Source organism: Salmo salar, chromosome 19, assembly GCF_965601325.2.
Source record: "Salmo salar chromosome 19, fSalSal1, whole genome shotgun sequence".
NCBI classification, from domain to species: domain Eukaryota; kingdom Metazoa; phylum Chordata; class Actinopteri; order Salmoniformes; family Salmonidae; genus Salmo; species Salmo salar.
In genome coordinates, this window is record NC_138309.1 from 5,815,251 (window position 1) to 5,835,041 (window position 19,791).

General features: G+C 43.1%; 1 protein-coding gene across 3 annotated transcripts in view; it reads right to left on the bottom strand.

Moving 5' to 3' along the window:
* prr12a (proline rich 12a) overlaps positions 1-19,355 on the bottom strand; it is a 60,515-nt gene extending 41,160 nt beyond the window's left edge. For all 3 annotated transcript variants that reach the window (XM_014157027.3, XM_082965576.1, XM_082965575.1), the window contains exon 1: positions 18,457-19,355. In XM_014157027.3, coding sequence (XP_014012502.3) covers positions 18,457-18,539 — 83 coding nt within the window. In that variant the 5' untranslated portion in view covers positions 18,540-19,355. The remainder of the gene's footprint in view (positions 1-18,456) is intronic.
* Positions 19,356-19,791: the final 436 nt, after the last annotated feature.

Here is a 19,791-nt window from a genome sequence, read left to right on the forward strand (position 1 = left end):
CTATGACTCGAAATTGAGCTCAGGTACATCCTGTTTCCATTTATCATCCTTGAGATGTTTCTACAACTTACTAAAAATAAAAAAACAATATCACCTTCATTAAACTTGGCAAGTAGGTTTAAGATTAAATTCTTAAATCTTTTACATTTTAGTCATTTAGCAGACGCTCTTATCCAGCTCGACTTACAGTAGTGAATGCATATATACTGCTCAAAAAAAATAAAGGGAACACTTAAACAACACATCCTACATCTGAATGAAAGAAATAATCTTATTAAAAACTTTTTTCTTTACATAGTTGAATGTGCTGACAACAAAATCACACAAAAATAAATCAATGGAAATCCAATTTATCAACCCATGGAGGTCTGGATTTGGAGTCACTCAAAATTAAAGTGGAAAACCACACTACAGGCTGATCCAACTTTGATGTAATGTCCTTAAAACAAGTCAAAATGAGGCTCAGTAGTGTGAGTGGCCTCCCCGTGCCTGTATGACCTCCCTACAACGCCTGGGCATGCTCCTGATGAGGTGGCAGATGGTCTCCTGAGGGATCTCCTCCCAAACCTGGACTAAAGCATCCGCCAACTCCTGGACAGTCTGTGGTGCAACGTGGCTTTGGTGGATGGAGCGAGACATGATGTCCCAGATGTGCTCAATTGGATTCAGGTCTGGGGAAGGGGCGGGCCAGTCCATAGCATCAATGCCTTCCTCTTGCAGGAACTGCTGACACACTCCAGCCACATGAGGTCTAGCATTGTCTTGCATTAGGAGGAACCCAGGGCCAACCGCACCAGCATATGGTCTCACAAGGGGTCTGAGGATCTCATCTCGGTACCTAATGGCAGTCAGGCTACCTCTGGCGAGCACATGGAGGGCTGTGTGGCCCCCCAAAGAAATGCCACCCCACACCATGACTGACCCACCGCCAAACCGGTCATGCTGGAGGATGTTGCAGGCAGCAGAACGTTCTCCACGGCATCTCCAGACTCTGTCACATGTACTCAGTGTGAACCTGCTTTCATCTGTGAAGAGCACAGGGCGCCAGTGGCGAATTTGCCAATCTTGGTGTTCTCTGGCAAATGCCAAACGTCCTGCACGGTGTTGGGCTGTAAGCACAACCCCCACCTGTGGACGTCGGGCCCTCATACCACCCTCATGGAGTCTGTTTCTGACCGTTTGAGCAGACACATGCACATTTGTGGCCTGCTGGAGGTCATTTTGCAGGGCTCTGGCAGTGCTCCTCCTGCTCCTCCTTGCACAAAGGCGGAGGTAGCGGTCCTGCTGCTGGGTTGTTGCCCTCCTACGGCCTCCTCCACATCTCCTGATGTACTGGCCTGTCTCCTGGTAGCGCCTCCATGCTCTGGACACTACGCTGACAGACACAGCAAACCTTCTTGCCACAGCTCGCATTGATGTGCCATCCTGGATGAGCTGCACTACCTGAGCCACTTGTGTGGGTTGTAGACTCAGTCTCATGCAACCACTAGAGTGAAAGCACCGCCAACATTCAAAAGTGACCAAAACATCAGCCAGGAAGCATAGGAACTGAGAAGAGGTCTGTGGTCCCCACCTGCAGAACCACTCCTTTATCGGGGTGTCTTGCTAATTGCCTATAATTTCCATCTGTTGTCTATTCCATTTGCACAACAGCATGTGAAATGTATTGTCAATCAGTGTTGCTTCCTAAGTGGACAGTTTGATTTCACAGAAGTGTGATTGACTTGGAGTTATATTGTGTTGTTTAACCTGTTAGGGCTAGGGGGCAGCATTGACACGGCTGGATAAAAAACATACCCGATTTAATCTGGTTACCACTCCTACTCAGTAACTAGAATATGCATATACTTATTACATATGGATAGAAAACACCCTAAATTTTCTAAAACTGTTTGAATGGTGTCTGTGAGTATAACAGAACTCAAATGGCAGGTCAAAACCTGAGAGATTCCTTTACAGGAAGTGGCCTGTCTGACCATTTCTGGAACTTCTTTGCCATCTCTATCATTTACTAAGGATCTCTGCTCTAACGTGACACTTCCCACGTCTTCCATAGGCTCTCATAGCCCGGGAAAAAAGAGAATGTCGTCATTCCAGCCCCAGGCTGAAACACATTATCGCCTTTCTCAAGTGGCCCATCAAGAGACACTAGCTTATGCGCGTGACCCCGACCGCCCCCGCCTTTGGGATTTTTTCCTCTGTTTGCCGAAAAGGAGATTCCCTGTCGGAATATTATCGCTTTTCTACGAGAAAAATGACGTAAAAATTGATTTTAAACAGCGGTTGACATGCTTCGACGTACGGCAATGGAATACTTTGAATTTTATTGTCAGGAATTGCGCCAAGCGCGCGACACTTCTTTACTATTTCGGATAGTGTCTGGAACGCACGAACAAAACGCCGCTATTCGGATATAACGATGGATTATTTTGGACCAAACCAACATTTGTTATTGAAGTAGACGTCCTGGGTGTGCATTCTGACGAAGACAACAAAAGGTAATGACATTTTTATAATAGTAAATATGATTATGGTGAGTGCTAAACTTGCCGGGTGTCTAAATAGCGAGCCCGTGATGCCTGGGCTATGTACTTAGAATATTGCAAAATGTGCTTTCACCAAAAAGCTATTTTAAAATCGGACATATCGAGTGCATAGAGGAGGTCTGTATCTATAATTCTTAAAATAATTGTTATGCTTTTTGTGAACGTTTATCGTGAGTAATTTAGTAAAATGTTAGCGAATTCCCCGTAAGTTTGCGGGGGGTATGCTAGTTCTGAACGTCACATGCTAATGTAAAAAGCTGGTTTTTGATATAAATATGAACTTGATTGAACAAAACATGCATGTATTGTATAACATAATGTCCTAGGGTTGTCATCTGATGAAGATCATCAAAGGTGAGTGCTGCATTTAGCTGTCTTCTGGGTTTTGGTGACATTATATGCTGGCTTGAAAAATGGGTGTCTGATTATTTCTGGCTTGGTACTCTGCTGACATAATCTAATGTTTTGCTTTCGTTGTAAAGCCTTTTTGAAATCGGACAGTGTGGTTAGATTAACGAGAGTCTTATCTTTAAATGGCTGTAAAATAGTCATATGTTTGAGAAATTGAAGTAATATGATTTTGAAGATTTTGAAAATCGCGCCACAGGCTGGCAGTGGCTGTTACGTAGGTGGGACGAATTCGTCCCGCCGGTCCCATAGAGGTTAAGTGTTCCCTTTATTTTTTTGAGCAGTGTATTTCATTTCATGCATTTTTTTTTGTACTGGCCCCCCGTGGGAATCGAACCCACAACCCTGGCGTTGCACACACCATGCTGGCGTTGCAAACACCATGCTATACCAACTGAGCCACTTACAATGACAGCCTACCGAGAAACTGTGGGTTAACTGCCTTCAGGGGCAGAACAACAGATTTCTATCTTGTCAGCTCGGGGATTCAATCCAGCAACCTTTTGGTTACTGGCCTAACGCTCCAACCACTAGGCTACCTTGGAGTCCACCTGTGGTAAATTCAATTGATTGGATGGCAAACACCTTTCTATATAAAAATGTCCCACAGTTGACAGTGCATGTCAGAGCAAAAACCAAGCCATGAGGTTGAAGGAATTGTCCGTAGAGCTCCGGGACAGGATTGTGTCGAGGCACAGATCTGGGGAAGGGTACCAAAAAATGTCTGCAGCATTGAAGGTCCTTAAGAACACAGTGGCCTCCATCAATCTTAAATGGAAGTTAGGAAACGCCAAGACTCTTCCAGTTCTATTGGCCAATGTGCAATCACTAGAAAACAAACTCGCTGAGCTACGGTCGAGACTATCCTTCCAACGGGACATTAAAAACTGTAATATTTTATGTTTCACAGAGTCGTCGCAGAACAACGACACGGATAGATGGCTGTTTTTTCTGTGTATCGCCAGGACAGAGTAGCTACGTCTGGTAAGATGTATTTGTCAATAACTGCTGGTGCGCGATGACTAATGTTAAAGAAGTCTTGAGGTATTGCTCGCCTGAGGTAGAGTACATCGTGATAAGCTGTACACCACACTCTCTCTATACCACCACAAACAGATGCTGGCACTAAGACCGCACTCAAGGAGCTATATAAGGCCTTAAGCAAACAAGAAAATGCTCATCCAGAAGCAGTGCTCCTAGAGGCTGGGTACGTACATCCGTTTACCTCATTTCTACCAGAATGTCACATGTGCAACCAGAAAACAAAGCTAGAAAATTTAACCCACACAGACATGCATACAAAGCTCTATCCTCCTGATTCCTGCTTACAAGAAAAAACTAAAGCAGTAAGTACCAGTGACTCACTCAATACGGAAGTGGTCAGATGATGTGGATGCTACGCTCCAGGACTGTTTTGCTGGCACAGACTGGAGTATGTTCCGGGATTCATCCAATGGAATTGAGGAGTATACCACCTCAGTCACCGGCTTCATCAATAAGTACATCGACGACGTCATCCCCACACTGACTGTACGTGTGTGTGTGTGTGTGTGTGTGTGTGTGTGTGTGTGTGTGTGTGTGTGTGTGTGTGTGTATGCATGCATGTATGCGTGTATGTATAGATACAGTGAGGGGAAAAAAGTATTTGATCCCCTGCTGATTTTATACATTTGCCCACTGACAAAGAAATGATCACTCTATAACTTTAATGGTAGGTTTATTTGAAGTGAGAGACAGAATAACAACAAAAATATCCAGAAAAATTCATGTCAAAAATGTTATAAAATTATTTGCGTTTTAATGAGGGAAATATAGATAAAGTATTTGACCCCTCTGCAAAACATGACTTAGTACTTGGTGGCAAAACCCTTGTTGGCAATCACAGAGGTCAGACGTTTCTTGTAGTTGGCCACCAGGTTTGCACACATCTCAGGAGAGATTTTGTCCCACTCCTCTTTGCAAGTGATTAAGGTTGAGAGGCTGACGTTTGGCAACTCGAACCGTCAGCTCCCTCCACAGATTTCCTATGGGATTAAGGTCTGGAGACTGGCTAGGCCACTCCAGGACCTTAACCTCTCTAGGGTCGGCGGGACGAAATCGTCCCACCTACTCAACAGCCAGTTGAATCCCGTGGTGCGTTATTCAAATACCTTAGAAATGCTATTACTTCAATTTCTCAAACATATGACTATTTTACACCATTTTAAAGACAAGACTCTCGTTAATCTAACCACACTGTCCGATTTCAAAAAGGCTTTACAACGAAAGCAAAACATTAGATTATTTCTGGCTGGCTACTCTGCTGACATAATCGAATGTTTTGCTTTCGTTGTAAAGCCTTTTTGAAATCGGACAGTGTGGTTAGGTTAACGAGAGTCTTGTCTTTAAAATGGTGTAAAATAGTCATATGTTTGAGAAACACCCATTTTTCAAGCTAGCATATAATGTCACATAAACCCAAACCACACCTAAATGCAGCACTAACCTTCGATGATCTTCATCAGATGACAACCCTAGGACATTATGTTATACAATACATGCATGTTTTGTTCAATCAAGTTCATATTTATATCAAAAAACAGCTTTTTACATTAGCATGTGACGTTCAGAACTAGCATACCCCCCGCAAACTTCCGGTGAATTTACTAAATTACTCACGATAAACGTTCACAAAAAACATTAATTATTTTAAGAATTATAGATACAGAACTCCTCTATGCACTCGCTATGTGCGATTTTAAAATAGCTTTTCGGTGAAAGCACATTTTGCAATATTCTAAGTAGATACCCCGGCATCACAGGGCAAGCTATTTAGACACCCACCAAGTTTAGCCCTGACCAAAGTCAGATTTACTATAAGAAAAATGTTATTACCTTTGCTGTTCTTCGTCAGAATGCACTCCCAGGACTTCTACTTCAATAACAAATGTTGGTTTGGTTCAAAATAATCCATAGTTATGTTCAAATATCCTGTTTTGTTCACGCATTTCGTGACAAAAAAATTCTAAATATTCCATTACCGTACTTCGAAGCATGTCAACCTCTGTTTAAAATCAATTTTTATGCCATTTTTCTCGTAAAAAAGCGATAATATTCCGACCGGGAAAGCGTGTTTACGTACAAAGATAGAGAAAATAAAAACATGGGATCCCCTCGTGCACGAGCCTCAGTCTGATGGTACTCTGACCGGACACTATCCAAACGCGCTAATGTTTTTCAGCCAGAGGCTGGAATTACATCATTCAGCTTTTTCCCGGGTTCTGAGAGCCTATGGGAGCCGTAGGAAGTGTCACGTTACAGCAAAGATCCTCAGTTTTCAATAAACAGAGCCAAGAAGAACAAGAACTTGTCAGACAGGCCACTTCCTGTAAGGAATCTTCTCAGGTTTTTGCCTGCCATATGAGTTCTGTTATACTCACAGACACCACTCAAACAGTTTTAGAAACTTTAGGGTGTTTTCTATCCAAAGCCAATAATTATATGCATATTCTAGTCACTGGGCAGGAGTAGTAGCCAGAAAAATCGGTTAAGTTTTTTATCCGGCCGTGCAAATACTGCCCCCTATCCCCAACAGGTTAATGTGCTTCTTCTTGAGCTACTCCTATGTTGCCTTGGCCGTGTGTTTTGGGTCATTGTCATGCTGGAATACCCATCCACGACCCATTTTCAATGCCCTGGCTGAGGGAAGGAGGTTCTCACCCAAGATTTGACGGTGCATGGCCCTGTCCATCGTCCCTTTAATGCGGTGAAGTTGCCCTGTCCCCTTAGCAGAAAAACACCCCCAAAGCATAATGTTTCCACCTCCATGTTTGACGGTGGGGATGGTGTTCTTGGGGTCATAGGCAGCATTCCTCCTCCTCCAAACACGGCGAGTTGAGTTGATGCCAAAGAGCTCCATTTTGGTCTCATCTGACCACAACGCTTTCACCCAGTTGTCCTCTGAATCATTTAGATGTTCATTGGCAAACTTCAGACGGGCATGTATATGTGCTTTCTTGAGCAGGGGGACCTTGCGGGCGCTGTAGGATTTCAGTCCTTCACGGCGTAGTGTGTTACCAATTATTTTCTTGGTGACTACGGTCCCAGCTGCCTTGAGATCATTGACAAGATCCTCCCGTGTAGTTCTGGGCTGATTCCTCACCGTTCTCATGATCATTGCAACTCCACGAGGTGAGATCTTGCATGGAGCCCCAGGCCGAGGGATATTGACAGTTCTTTTGTGTTTCTTCCATTTGCGAATAATCGCACCAAATGTTGTCACCTTCTCACCAAGCTGCTTGGCGATGGTCTTGTAGCCCATTCCAGCCTTGTGTAGGTCTACAATCTTGTCCCTGACATCCTTGGAGAGCTCTTTGGTCTTGGCCATGGTGGAGAGTTTGGAATCTGATTGATTGATTGCTTCTGTGGACAGGTGTCTTTTATACAGGTAACAAACTGAGATTAGGAGCACTCCCTTTAAGAGTGTGCTCCTAATCTCAGCTCCTGGGAGCCAGAAATCTTTCTGATTGAGAGGGGGTCAAATACTTATTTCCCTTATTAAAATGCAAATCAATTTATAACATTTTTGACATGGGTTTTTCTGGATTTTTTTTACGTTATTCTGTCTCTCACTGTTCAAATAAACCTACCATTAAAATTATAGACTGATAATTTCTTTGTCAGTGGGCAAATGTACAAAATCAGCAGGGGATCAAACACTTTTTCCCCCTCATTGTGTGTGTGATACATACATACATACATACATACATACATACATACATACATACATACATACACACATCAACCAGAAGCCATGGACTACAGGCAACAACCGCGGACTACAGGCAACAACCCAGCCGAGAGCTGCCCAGTGATGCGAGTTTACCAGATTAGCTTAATGCCTTTTATGCTCGCGTCGAGGCAACCAACACTGAAGCATGCATGCGAGCAACTGTTACAGACAACTGTGTGATCACGGTCTCCGTAGCCGATGTGAGCAAGACCTTTAAACAGGTCAATATTCACAAGGTCGCAGGGCCAGACGGATTACCAGGGTGTGTACTCCCAGCATTCGCGGACCAACTGGCAAGTGTCTTCACTGACATTTTCAACCTCTCTCTGATCGAGTCTGTACTACCCACGTTTCAAGCAGACCACCATAGTCCCTGTGCCCAAGAATGCAAAGGCAACCTGCCTAAATGACTACTGCCCCGTAGCACTTATGTTAGTAGCCATGAAGTACTTAGAAAGGCTGGTCATGACTCAAATCAACACAAACATCCTGGAAACCCTAGACCCACTCCAATTTGCATATCGTCCCAACAGATCCACAGGTGACGCAAACTCAAATCGCACTCCATACTGCCCTTTCACACATGAACAAATGGAACACCTGTAAGAATGCTGTTCATTGACTACAGCTGAGCATTCAACACCATTGTGCCCACAAAGCTCGTCATTAAGCTAAGGACCCTGGGACTAAACACCTCCCTCTGCCACTGGATCCTGGACTTCCTGATGGGCTGCCCCCCCAAGTGGTAAGGGTAGGCAACAACACATCTGCCATGCTGATCCTCAACACCGGATCCCCTCAGGGGTGCGTGCTCAGTCCCTTCCTGCACTCCCTGTTCACCCACGACTTTGTGGCCAAGCATGATTCCAACACCATCATTAAGTTTGCTGATGACACAACAGTGGTAGGCCTGATCACCGACAACAATGAGACCGCCTATAGAGAGGAGGTCAAAGACCTGTCAGTGTGGTGCCAGGCCAACAACCTCTCCTTCAACGTGAGCAAGACAAAGGAGATGATCGTGGACTACAAGAAAAGGAGGGCCGAACAGGCCCCCAATAACATCGACCGGGCTGAAGTGGAGCAGGTTGAGAGTTGCAAGTTCCTTGGTGTCCACATCACCAACAAACGATCATGGTCCAAACACACCAAGAAAGTTGTGAAGAGGGCACGACAACACCTTTTCCCCCTCAGGAGTCTGAAAAGATTTGGCATTGGTCCCCAGATCCTCAAAAAGTTCTACAGCTGCACCATCGAGAGCATCCTGACTGGTTGCATCACCGCCTGCTATGGCAACTGCTCGGTATCTGACTGTTAGAGGGTAGTGCGTACGGCCCAATACATCACTGGGGCCAAGCTTCCTGCCATCCAGGACCTATATACCAGGCGGTGTCAGAGGAAGGCCCCCAAAAAATTGTCAGAGTCCAGTCACCCTAGTCATAGACTTATCTCTGCTACCACACTGCAAGCGGTACCGGAGCGCCAAGACTAAGTCCAAAGGGCTCCTGAACAGCTTCTATCCCCAAGCTATAAGACAGCTGAACAATTAATCAAATGGCCACCCGGACTATTTACATTGACCACCCCTTTTGTTTTTACACTGCTGCTACTCGCTGTTTATCATCATCATCATCATCATCATCATCATCATCTACGCTTAGTCACTTTACCCTACCTACATGTACAAATTACCTTGACTAAGCTGTACCCCCGCACAGTTACTCGGTACCGGTGCCCCCTGTATTTAGCCTCGTTACTTATGTAATTCTACTGTTACTAAATGAAGTAAAAATACAGTAAATATTTTCTTAACTCTATTTCTTGAACTGCACTGTTGGTTAAGGGCTTGTAAGCATTTCATGGTAAGATCTACACATGTTGTATTCAGTGCATGTGACAAATAACATTTGATTGTTATTTCAGTATAATAAATTAGCAAAAATGTCTAAAAACCCATTTTTGCTTTGTCATTATGAGGTATTGTGTGTAGATTGGTGAAAAAAATACAATTAAATCCACTTTAGAATAAGGCGGCAACGTACACTAACAAAGTTGTAGTTTTTACAGTAAAAACGCACAGTAATTCCAAGTTTTATATATTAAAAATATTTTGTAGACTGCAATGCATCTTGGTTCAACGAATGATTACAGTTTATAACAGTGAATGTTACGTAAACAAAATACAGGCACGATGATTTACAGCTAATACCGCTTAGTCTAGGCCCATTGGATTATGGGTCTGTTTGGGTGAATTCTTTTAGAAGACCTCTAACACTGAAGCAGCCATCAGGTGGGTTAAATCATATTTTACGACGTAAAAAAAACCTACAGAATCACATAGCCTATTGTAAACAACTGGCCATTTGGGCACATCTCGCTTTCCACATGCCCAGGCAGTCTCGTGATGGAAGCGAACATCTGCTATTACGATCAGTAGGCTACATGAAATTTGTTGAATTTTTATATAAATCTTCTCAAGGCCTCTAATGGTTCTTTATCAACAGATCAGCGTCAGAAGACTATCTTTAAAAACACCTTCAATTACGTTGAACCTGTGCCATTGTATTTAGGCACTAATGAGTGCTTTGCCCAGAATGTCCCTATTAGAAGTCGACCGATTATGATTTTTCAACGCCGATACCGATAATTGGAGGACCAAAAAAAGCCGATACCGATTAAAATCGGCCAATTTTATTGAAAAAATTATATATATATAGCCTGGTTCACCAACTACTTCTCTCATAGAGTTCAGTGTGTCAAATCGGAGGGCCTGTTGTCCGGACCTCTGGCAGTCTATGGGGGTGCCACAGGGTTCAATTCTTGGGCCAACTCTTTTCTCTGTATACATCAATGATGTCGCTCTTGCTGCTGGTGAGTCTCTGATCCACCTCTACGCAGACGACACCATTCTGTATACTTCTGGCCCTTCTTTGGACACTGTGTTAACAACCCTCCAGACGAGCTTCAATGCCATACATACAACTCTCCTTCCGTGGCCTCCAACAGCTCCTAAATACAAGTAAAACTAAATGCATGCTCTTCAACCGATCGCTGCCTGCACCTGCCCGCCTGTCCTGCATCACTACTCTGGACGGTTGTGACTTAGAATATGTGGACAACTACAAATACCTAGGTGTCTGGTTAGACTGTAAACTCTCCTTCCAGACTCACATCAAACATCTCCAATCCAAAGAACACAGAGGGTGTTCTTTAATGGAAGCCTATCAAATATAATCCAGTTAGAATAAGGAACTCCCCAGGGTAGCTGTCTAGGCCCCTTGCTTTTTTCAATTTGTACTAACGACATGCCACTGAGTAAAGCTAGAGTTTCTATGTATGCAGATGACAACACTATACATGTCAGCTACTACAGCAACAAATGACTGCAACACTCAACAAAGAGCTGCAGTTAGTTTCAGAGTGGGTGGCAAAGTTAATCCTAACTATTTCTAAACCTAAAATAACTGTATTTGGAACAAAATACTCACTAAACCCTAAACCTCAACTAAATCTTGTAATAAGTAATGTGGAAATTGAGCAAGTTGAGATGACTAAACTTCTTGGAGTAACACTAGATTATAAACTGTCATGGTCAAAACAAATTGATGCAGTAGTAGCTAAGTTGCGGAGAAGTCTGTCTATAAAAAAAGCGATGCTCTGCCTTCTTAACAACACCATCAACAAGGCAGGTCCTACAGGACCTACTAACCTACTAGTTTTGTCGCACCTTGACTACTGTTCAGTTATGTAGTCAGGTGCCACAAAAAAAGGACTTAGGAAAATTTAAATTGGCTCAGAACAGGGCAGCACGGATGGCCCTTGGATGTAGACAGAGCTTATATTAATAATATCCATGTCAATCTCTCCTGGCTGAAAATGACTTCATCACTACTTTTATTTATGAGAGGTTTTGACATGTTGAATTCACCGAGGTGTCTGTCTAAACTACTGGCACACAGCTCGGACACCCATGCATACCCCACAAGACATGCCACAAGAGGTTTTTTCTAGAGGTCGGTCGATTAATTAGGGCCGATTTCAAGTTTTCATAACAATCGGTAATCTGTATTTTTTGGACACCGATTTGCTGATTAAAAAAAATATTTGACACACCTTTATTTAACTAGGCAAGTCAGTTAAGAACACAATGATGGCCTAGGAACGGTGCGTTAACTGCCTTGTTTCGCATTTGCGAAAAAGGACTGTCATTGCTCCAACGTGTACCTAACCATAAACATCAATGTCTTTCTTAAAATCAATACACAAGTATATATTTTTTAAACCTGCATATTCAGCTAAAAGAAATCCAGGTTAGCAGGCAATATTAACCAGGTGAAATTGTGTCACTTCTTTTGCGTTCATTGCACGCAGAGTCAAGGTATCTGCAACAGTTTGGGCCGCCTGGCTCGTTGCGAACTAATTTGCCAGAATTGTACGTAATTATGACATAACATTGAAGGTTGTGCAATGTAACAAGAATATTTAGACTTAGGGATGCCACCCATTAGATAAAATACGGAACGGTTCCGTATTTCACTGAAAGAAAGAGCCTACAACTATTTTACCACTGTTTCGCGTTGCTCTGAGACAAGCACGACACAGGGATTCTTTAGCTAAATAGCCCAGTACTGTACCGCCGGACATCACGGTGTACAGCGCCATATTTTCCGTTCCATCCTATCAGAAACCCAGAGGGTTTTTAGTTTTTCATGGAATAGAAACACCATAATATTAACCTCTCTGGGCTAGGCGGGACGAATTCGTCCCACCTACGTAACAGCCAGTTGAAGCCTGTGGCGCGATTTTCAAAACCTTAAAAATCCTATTACTTCAATTTCTTAAACATATGACTATTTTACAGCTATTTAAAGACAAGACTCTCGTTAATCTAACCACACTGTCCGATTTCAAAAAGGCTTTACAACGAAAGCAAAACATTAGATTATGTCAGCAGAGTACCAAGCCAGAAATAATCAGACACCCATTTTTCAAGCTAGCATATAATGTCACAGAAACCCAGAAGACAGCTAAATGCAGCACTAACCTTTGATGATCTTCATCAGATGACAACCCTAGGACATTATGTTATACAATACATGCATGTTTTGTTCAATCAAGTTCATATTTATATCAAAAACCAGCTTCTTACATTAGCATGTGACGTTCAGAACTAGCATACCCCCCGCAAACTTCCAGGGAATTCGCTAACATTTTACTAAATTACTCACGATAAATGTTCACAAAAAGGATAACAATTATTTTAAGAATTATAGATACAGACCTCCTCTATGCACTCGATATGTCCGATTTTAAAATAGCTTTTTGGTGAAAGCACATTTTGCAATATTCTAAGTACATAGCCCAGGCATCACGGGCTAGCTATTTAGACACCCAGCAAGTTTAGCACTCACCATAATCATATTTACTATTATAAAAGTTTGATTACCTTTTGTTGTCTTCGTCAGAATGCACTCCCAGGACTGCTACTTCAATAACAAATGTTGGTTTGGTCCAAAATAATCCATCGTTATATCCGAATAGCGGCGTTTTGTTCGTGCGTTCCAGACACTATCCGAAATGGTAAAGAAGGGTCGCGCACATGGCGCAATTCGTGACAAAAAAATTCTAAATATTCCATTACCGTACTTCGAAGCATGTCAACCGCTGTTTAAAATCCATTTTTATGCCATTTTTCTCGTAGAAAAGCGATAATATTCCGACCGGGAATCTCCTTTTCGGCAAACAGAGGAAAAAAAATCACAAAGACGGGGGCAGCCAGGTCACGCGCCTAAGCCCAGAGTCCCTTGATCGGCCACTTGAGAAAGGCGATAATGTGTTTCAGCCTGGGGCTGGGATGACGACATTCAGGTTTTTCCCGGGCTCTGAGCGCCTATGGACGACGTAGGAAGTGTCACGTTAGAGCAGAGATCCTTAGTAAAAGATAGAGATGGCAAAGAAGTTCCAGAAATGGTCAGACAGGCAACTTCCTGTAAAGGAATCTCTCAGGTTTTGACCTGCCATTTGAGTTCTGTTATACTCACAGACACCATTCAAACAGTTTTAGAAACTTTAGGGTGTTTTCTATCCATATGTCATAAGTATATGCATATTCTAGTTACTGGGTAGGAGTGGTAACCAGATTAAATCGGGTACGTTTTTTATCCGGCGGTGTAAATACTGCCTCCTAGCCCTAACAGGTTAACCAAATTAATTAAGCAAGTACCAGTCTAAAGTCTGGACACACCTACTCATTCCAGGATTTTTCTTTATTTTTACTATTTTCTACATTGTAGAATAATAGTGATGACATCACAACTATGAAATAACACATATGGAATCAGTTAAGAACAAATTCCTATTTACAAGGACAGCCTACTCCTTCCTCCCCAACGGGAAACCCGGTCTCCCGCGTGCCCCGCATTCTGTAGTACAGACATGGCCTGCTCTCCTTTATGTAAGGAATTAGGCACGTTCCCATTTAAACTACAGTATGTATTGTAGACTGCACAGTAGCCTAATAAACAATTAAACACATTTCGTTAATAAAAATACTACAATAGTAAAATAATCAGTTGGTGACCGGTTAAACTGATTCTACATTCAATTTCGTCTTTGAGATGCTCAAACAAGTGTGTTTATCTGTAGTTGTTCTTCAACAAAAACACAACAGGCAAATGCATATGATCATCTCAAAAACAAAAGTAGATAGCTAGCTGAAGGGTTGGGCGGTATCCAGATTTTCATAGTCATACCATACTTCTCTCATCCCGGGATTTATGGTATTACCGGCATAGTACATAAGAGGGTGCAAAAAAAACAACAACAAAAAAACAACAACAAAAAAACATTGGGTGTCTATTACCAGAATGCTAACAAAATCTGCACAAGTAATAGCAAATATCAATGGAAGCTGCTAGCTAAATATGCTAATGAGCACAAACAAAAATAAACTAATTGTTTAGTTCTTATTTAATTCTCGCGTCTTGTGACGGCCGGCCGCCCAACAACCTGCCCACTTGACCCTATCCCCTCCTCTCTTCTCCAGACCATTTCCGGAGACCTTCTCCCCTTCCTCACCTCGCTCATCAACTCATCCTTGACCGCTGGCTACGTCCCTTCCGTCTTCAAGAGTTGCACCCCTTCTGAAAAAACCTACACTCGATCCCTCCGATGTCAACAACTACAGACCAGTATCCCTTCTTTCTTTTCTCTCCAAAACTCTTGAACGTGCCGTCCTAGGCCAGCTCTCCTGCTATATCTCTCTCAGAATGACCTTCTTGATCCTAATCAGTCAGGTTTCAAGACTGGGCATTCAACTGAGACTGCTCTTCTCTGTGTCACGGAGGCTCTCCGCACTGCTAAAGCTAACTCTCTCTCCTCTGCTCTCATCCTTCTAGACCCATCTGCTGCCTTTGATACTGTGAACCATCAGATCCTCCTCTCCACCCTCTCCGAGTTGGGCATCTCCGGCGCGGCCCACGCTTGGATTGCGTCCTACCTGACAGGTTGCTCCTACCAGGTGGCGTGGCGAGAATCTGTCTCCGCACCATGCGCTCTCACCACTGGTGTCCCCCAGGGCTCTGTTCTAGGCCCTCTCCTATTCTCGCTATACACCAAGTCACTTGGCTCTGTCATATCCTCACATGGTCTCTCCTATCATTGCTATGCAGACGACACACAATTAATCTTCTCCTTTCCCCCTTCTGATAACCAGGCGGTGAATCGCATCTCTGCATGTCTGTCAGACATATCAGTGTGGATGACGGATCACCAGCTCAAGCTGAACCTCGGCAAGACGGAGCTGCTCTTCCTCCCGGGGAAGGACTGCCCGTTCCATGATCTCGCCATCACGGTTGACAACTCCCTTGTGTCCTCCTCCCAGAGTGCTAAGAACCTTGGCGTGATCCTGGACAACACCCTGTCGTTCTCCACTAACATCAAGATGGTGACCCGATCCTGTAGGTTCATGCTCTACAACATTCGCAGAGTACGACCCTGCCTCACACAGGAAGCGGCGCAGGTCCTAATCCAGGCACTTGTCATCTCCCGTCTGGATTACTGCAACTCGCTGTTGGCTGGACTCCCTGCCTGTGCCATTAAACCCCTACAACTCATCCAGAATGCCGCAGCCCGTCTGGTGTTCAACCTTCCCAAGTTCTCTCACGTCACCCCGCTCCTCCGCTCTCTCCACTGGCTTCCAGGTGAAGCTCGCATCCGCTACAAGACCATGGTGCTTGCCTACGGAGCTGTGAGGGGAACGGCACCTCCGTACCTTCAGGCTCTGATCAGGCCCTACACCCAAACAAGGGCACTGCGTTCATCCACCTCTGGCCTGCTGGCCCCCCTACCTCTGAGGAAGCACAGTTCCCGCTCAGCCCAGTCAAAACTGTTCGCTGCTCTGGCACCCCAATGGTGGAACAAGCTCCCTCACGACGCCAGGACAGCGGAGTCAATCACCACCTTCCGGAGACACCTGAAACCCCACCTCTTTAAGGAATACCTAGGATAGGATAAAGTAATCCTTCTAACCCCCCCCCCTTAAAAGATTTAGATGCACTATTGTAAAGTGGTTGTTCCACTGGATATCATAAGGTGAATGCACCACTTTGTAAGTCGCTCTGGATAAGAGCGTCTGCTAAATGACTTAAATGTAATGTAAATGTAAATGTAAATGTAATTGCAAAGACAGGCAATCCAGCTCAAAGTTATACATATGTCGGTAGAAGCTACCGAATGTCATTGTTGGTGAGTTTGGATATTTACAAGCGAAAGTGAATGAGAGACATTGTGCAAATGAACAAAGTTGACACATGCAGTGTCTGTGTGGAGTCTGGAGTCACTAGGGCAACGGGCCTGCCTGCTGGCCAAGAACAGAGAAGAAAATGCACGGAAATCAAGCAGCGGCAGCTGTTCACATGTCAAAGCACTTTGGATGAGTTCTCAAACACTATATGATGCCCCGTCACCTTATTAATTAAGCCACTTGCTTAGATATCTGACGGGTCGCGTCAACACAGAACTCTACATTTTTCCACGCAATAAATAATTATCAAATGCATTAGAAATATCATGCTCCATTTTGTAAACGGAGATCGAAAATTCTTCTTTTAATTTCTTCTCAGCATCAGACTAATGTTGTGCTTCAGTTGTAATTCTCCACTCGGATTAGAATTCACAAATGCCATTCTATCAGCAGACAGCGCTCTGACTGATGTGTAGCTACTTTTCTTGGTGTAGCCAGCCTACTTTTCTCCAGTAGATTTAAAGATGAACCTTAAGCAAATCAGTAGGAAATGTAGCTGGCTACATTCTTTCTTTTATAAACATTGGAAACATGATGGACATGCATAGTTTTTGCAAAAATGACATTTTTCATTGTAAGCTAATTTACTGGTGTGGCTGCCAGCCAAATAGCGTTGCACTTCTGATGCCATCTGATGAGAATGACATTTCCTGCCTAATGTGGTGCACTAATGTATTTTCTGTGAAGTAAAACTGTAGTGCACGTCCCTGATCACTCTATTTAAGCAACAAAAAAACCTATTGACTTTTAATATAAAACTCGACCCCTGTCAATAAACAGCTGGACTCCGGCTTTCTCTCGTCGCGTTATTTACAAATAAATACGTGACTGGCTCTGTAGAACTACCGTAAGCTTCATACTGTAAAATAATGTGACATGAAGAACTCGATCTGCTTTATCTCCTAACGTATTGCACAAGTTGGCGGCAGGTATTTACTTAAAAAGTAACTACAAGTATTTAAATGTATTTTCAATGAATTCAATAAAATAGTTAACGGTATTGACAGTATTGAAAAACCATGCCGTGTCTATTTCTAAATAACCCAGTATATGGTATATACGGTATACCGCCCAAGCCTACTAAATAGCCAAGATCCGACCATGTACCATGCTAGCTTTTGTCATTAGCTAGGTAGCCTACTAGCTAGCAAACCAAATCATATCATGGTAGATATGGCATGATGGCAATATGTTGAAAACACTGATAAGATAAATCAAAATAAAAACTTAGCTACCTAATGTATTTGATCTGCTATCAGGACTGGGTGTAATGCATTTTAACTTAATTATGCACAACAACCTAGAGTTGTGGTGTTATTTTAGGAGCCAATGTGTTGACTATCAATCATTATCGTTCTTTAGAGCACGAGAGCTGGCAACATTCCACCACTGCCACCTCGCTCTAAATCACTTGCAAGCAAACTATTTACATTGTAACAACTTTGCTACATCACAGGCATCTCAGTTAATATGTGAAACTAACGTATCATGCAATGTCACAGGAGGAAAAACTAGAAAGATACAATGCCCAGTTTGTAATGGAAGTTTTTGACAAATGCAATAGTATCGTGTGCATTTACCTATGAATAAAATATGGGCTGTTTTCACAGTCAATGTGTCAAACTATTCTAAAATGATATACTACTATAATTATTCTAATGGTCCCCCCCGTCTACCTAAAACCATGCTTTTATTCTGTCAATCGCATTCTATACATTTTCAAGAGCCCTTACAAGCTAGTCCCACCACCCCCACACCGCTTGCTCCATTCCATTTATAATACTGGTAACAACGCGATGCTGCCTGTAGGCAGGTTACAGATCGATGTCAATGTACCAAATGAACGACCAATCGATTACATACACGCAAAGAGAATGCAATATATTAGCTAGTGTGCAAACATTATCTGGACTGGATCAAATGCTTACCTTGCTTTCGCTGATCTGTCATAACTCCATCCGGCTCCTGCGCCCAAATCACCGAACCCTGTTCCCGGGTAATTTCTATCCATTTTTCATTTATGAGAAATATGTGACAAGGACGAACACTCTGAGTATTAGGAATTTTCACAGAATTGGGGTATCAGTCTTCCCCGTTTTCGATTTTAGACTATTTTCCCCGTTTCATTAGAAAATCCTCGGGATTGGAAAACAGTATATTGAAAGAGAAATGGAGGAGGGGAGAAAACTGGACAAAAAAGGGGGGTTAGGGGATGTACTCCAACCACCTCCAAAAATCAGTCTCTCCTTTCCAACACTTTTCTCTAAATATAATTTCCACAACTGCCAAATTGCAACGACGCTATGCACGATCATGATAAATTATCGATAAATCGCAGAGAAACATTCATGCCGTATACCATCCCCTTTATTGCTAGAGCAAATGCATTGATCCGCGACTGAAAAGATTAACATCGATATCTCACGACTGTTCCAAATAGTATCAAACGATAAATGATCATATAAAAGTAATCGTGATTTATTTAGAATGCAAAATGCCTTCCCATCCTGAAATCGTTGTGGGCTAGCAGATGCTACTAGTTAATAGCTAGCTAGCCCTGTCGACGCATCAAAATAAAACTGGGTTGCTATTTATATAGCCTTCTACCGTTCCTTCTCTTCTTTTACATTACAAAATAAAGATTACGACGATATCGCGACATCTGGAAACCATAATCTAAATTCCGAAAATCGATGAAGACGTAAAGTAGGCCTCGTTTTTAATATTTTTTGTCTTTTTCCTCGGAAGACGCCATTTTTGAAGGCGGCTGGCTCTCTGTCCTTTCTCCCTCCCCTCGCTCACGTCGCTCAAACACACGCGCACTGGGTCTGCTGTGTCCTCCATTCACCGGTTCTCACGCTAGTTACCACAGCGACAAAGTCATTACCCCCGCCTATTTCTAACTTTCCTCTTCTTAAAATCTGATTTTAAACCTAACCTCAACCACACTGCCAACTTTATGCTAAACCTTAAATTAAGGCCAAAAAGCAAATTTTTGTTTTCATGAATTTTTAGGATATATCCAATTTTGACTTTGTAGCTGTAAGAACTAGTGGAAACCGTTGTCATGAGAAGGGGAGGGGCTGGATCCTCTGATGTTACATCCAGTATAGCATCCAGCTCAGAGTTACAACATCCTGCATAGCGTCTGGATGACTTTTACATACTGTGATACCTACTGCAGCCCTCATCCTCCACCCGTTCTGCCAGTCACATTGTGTTAAAGGTCCCCAAAGCACACACACCCCAGCTAGCGACTGGAA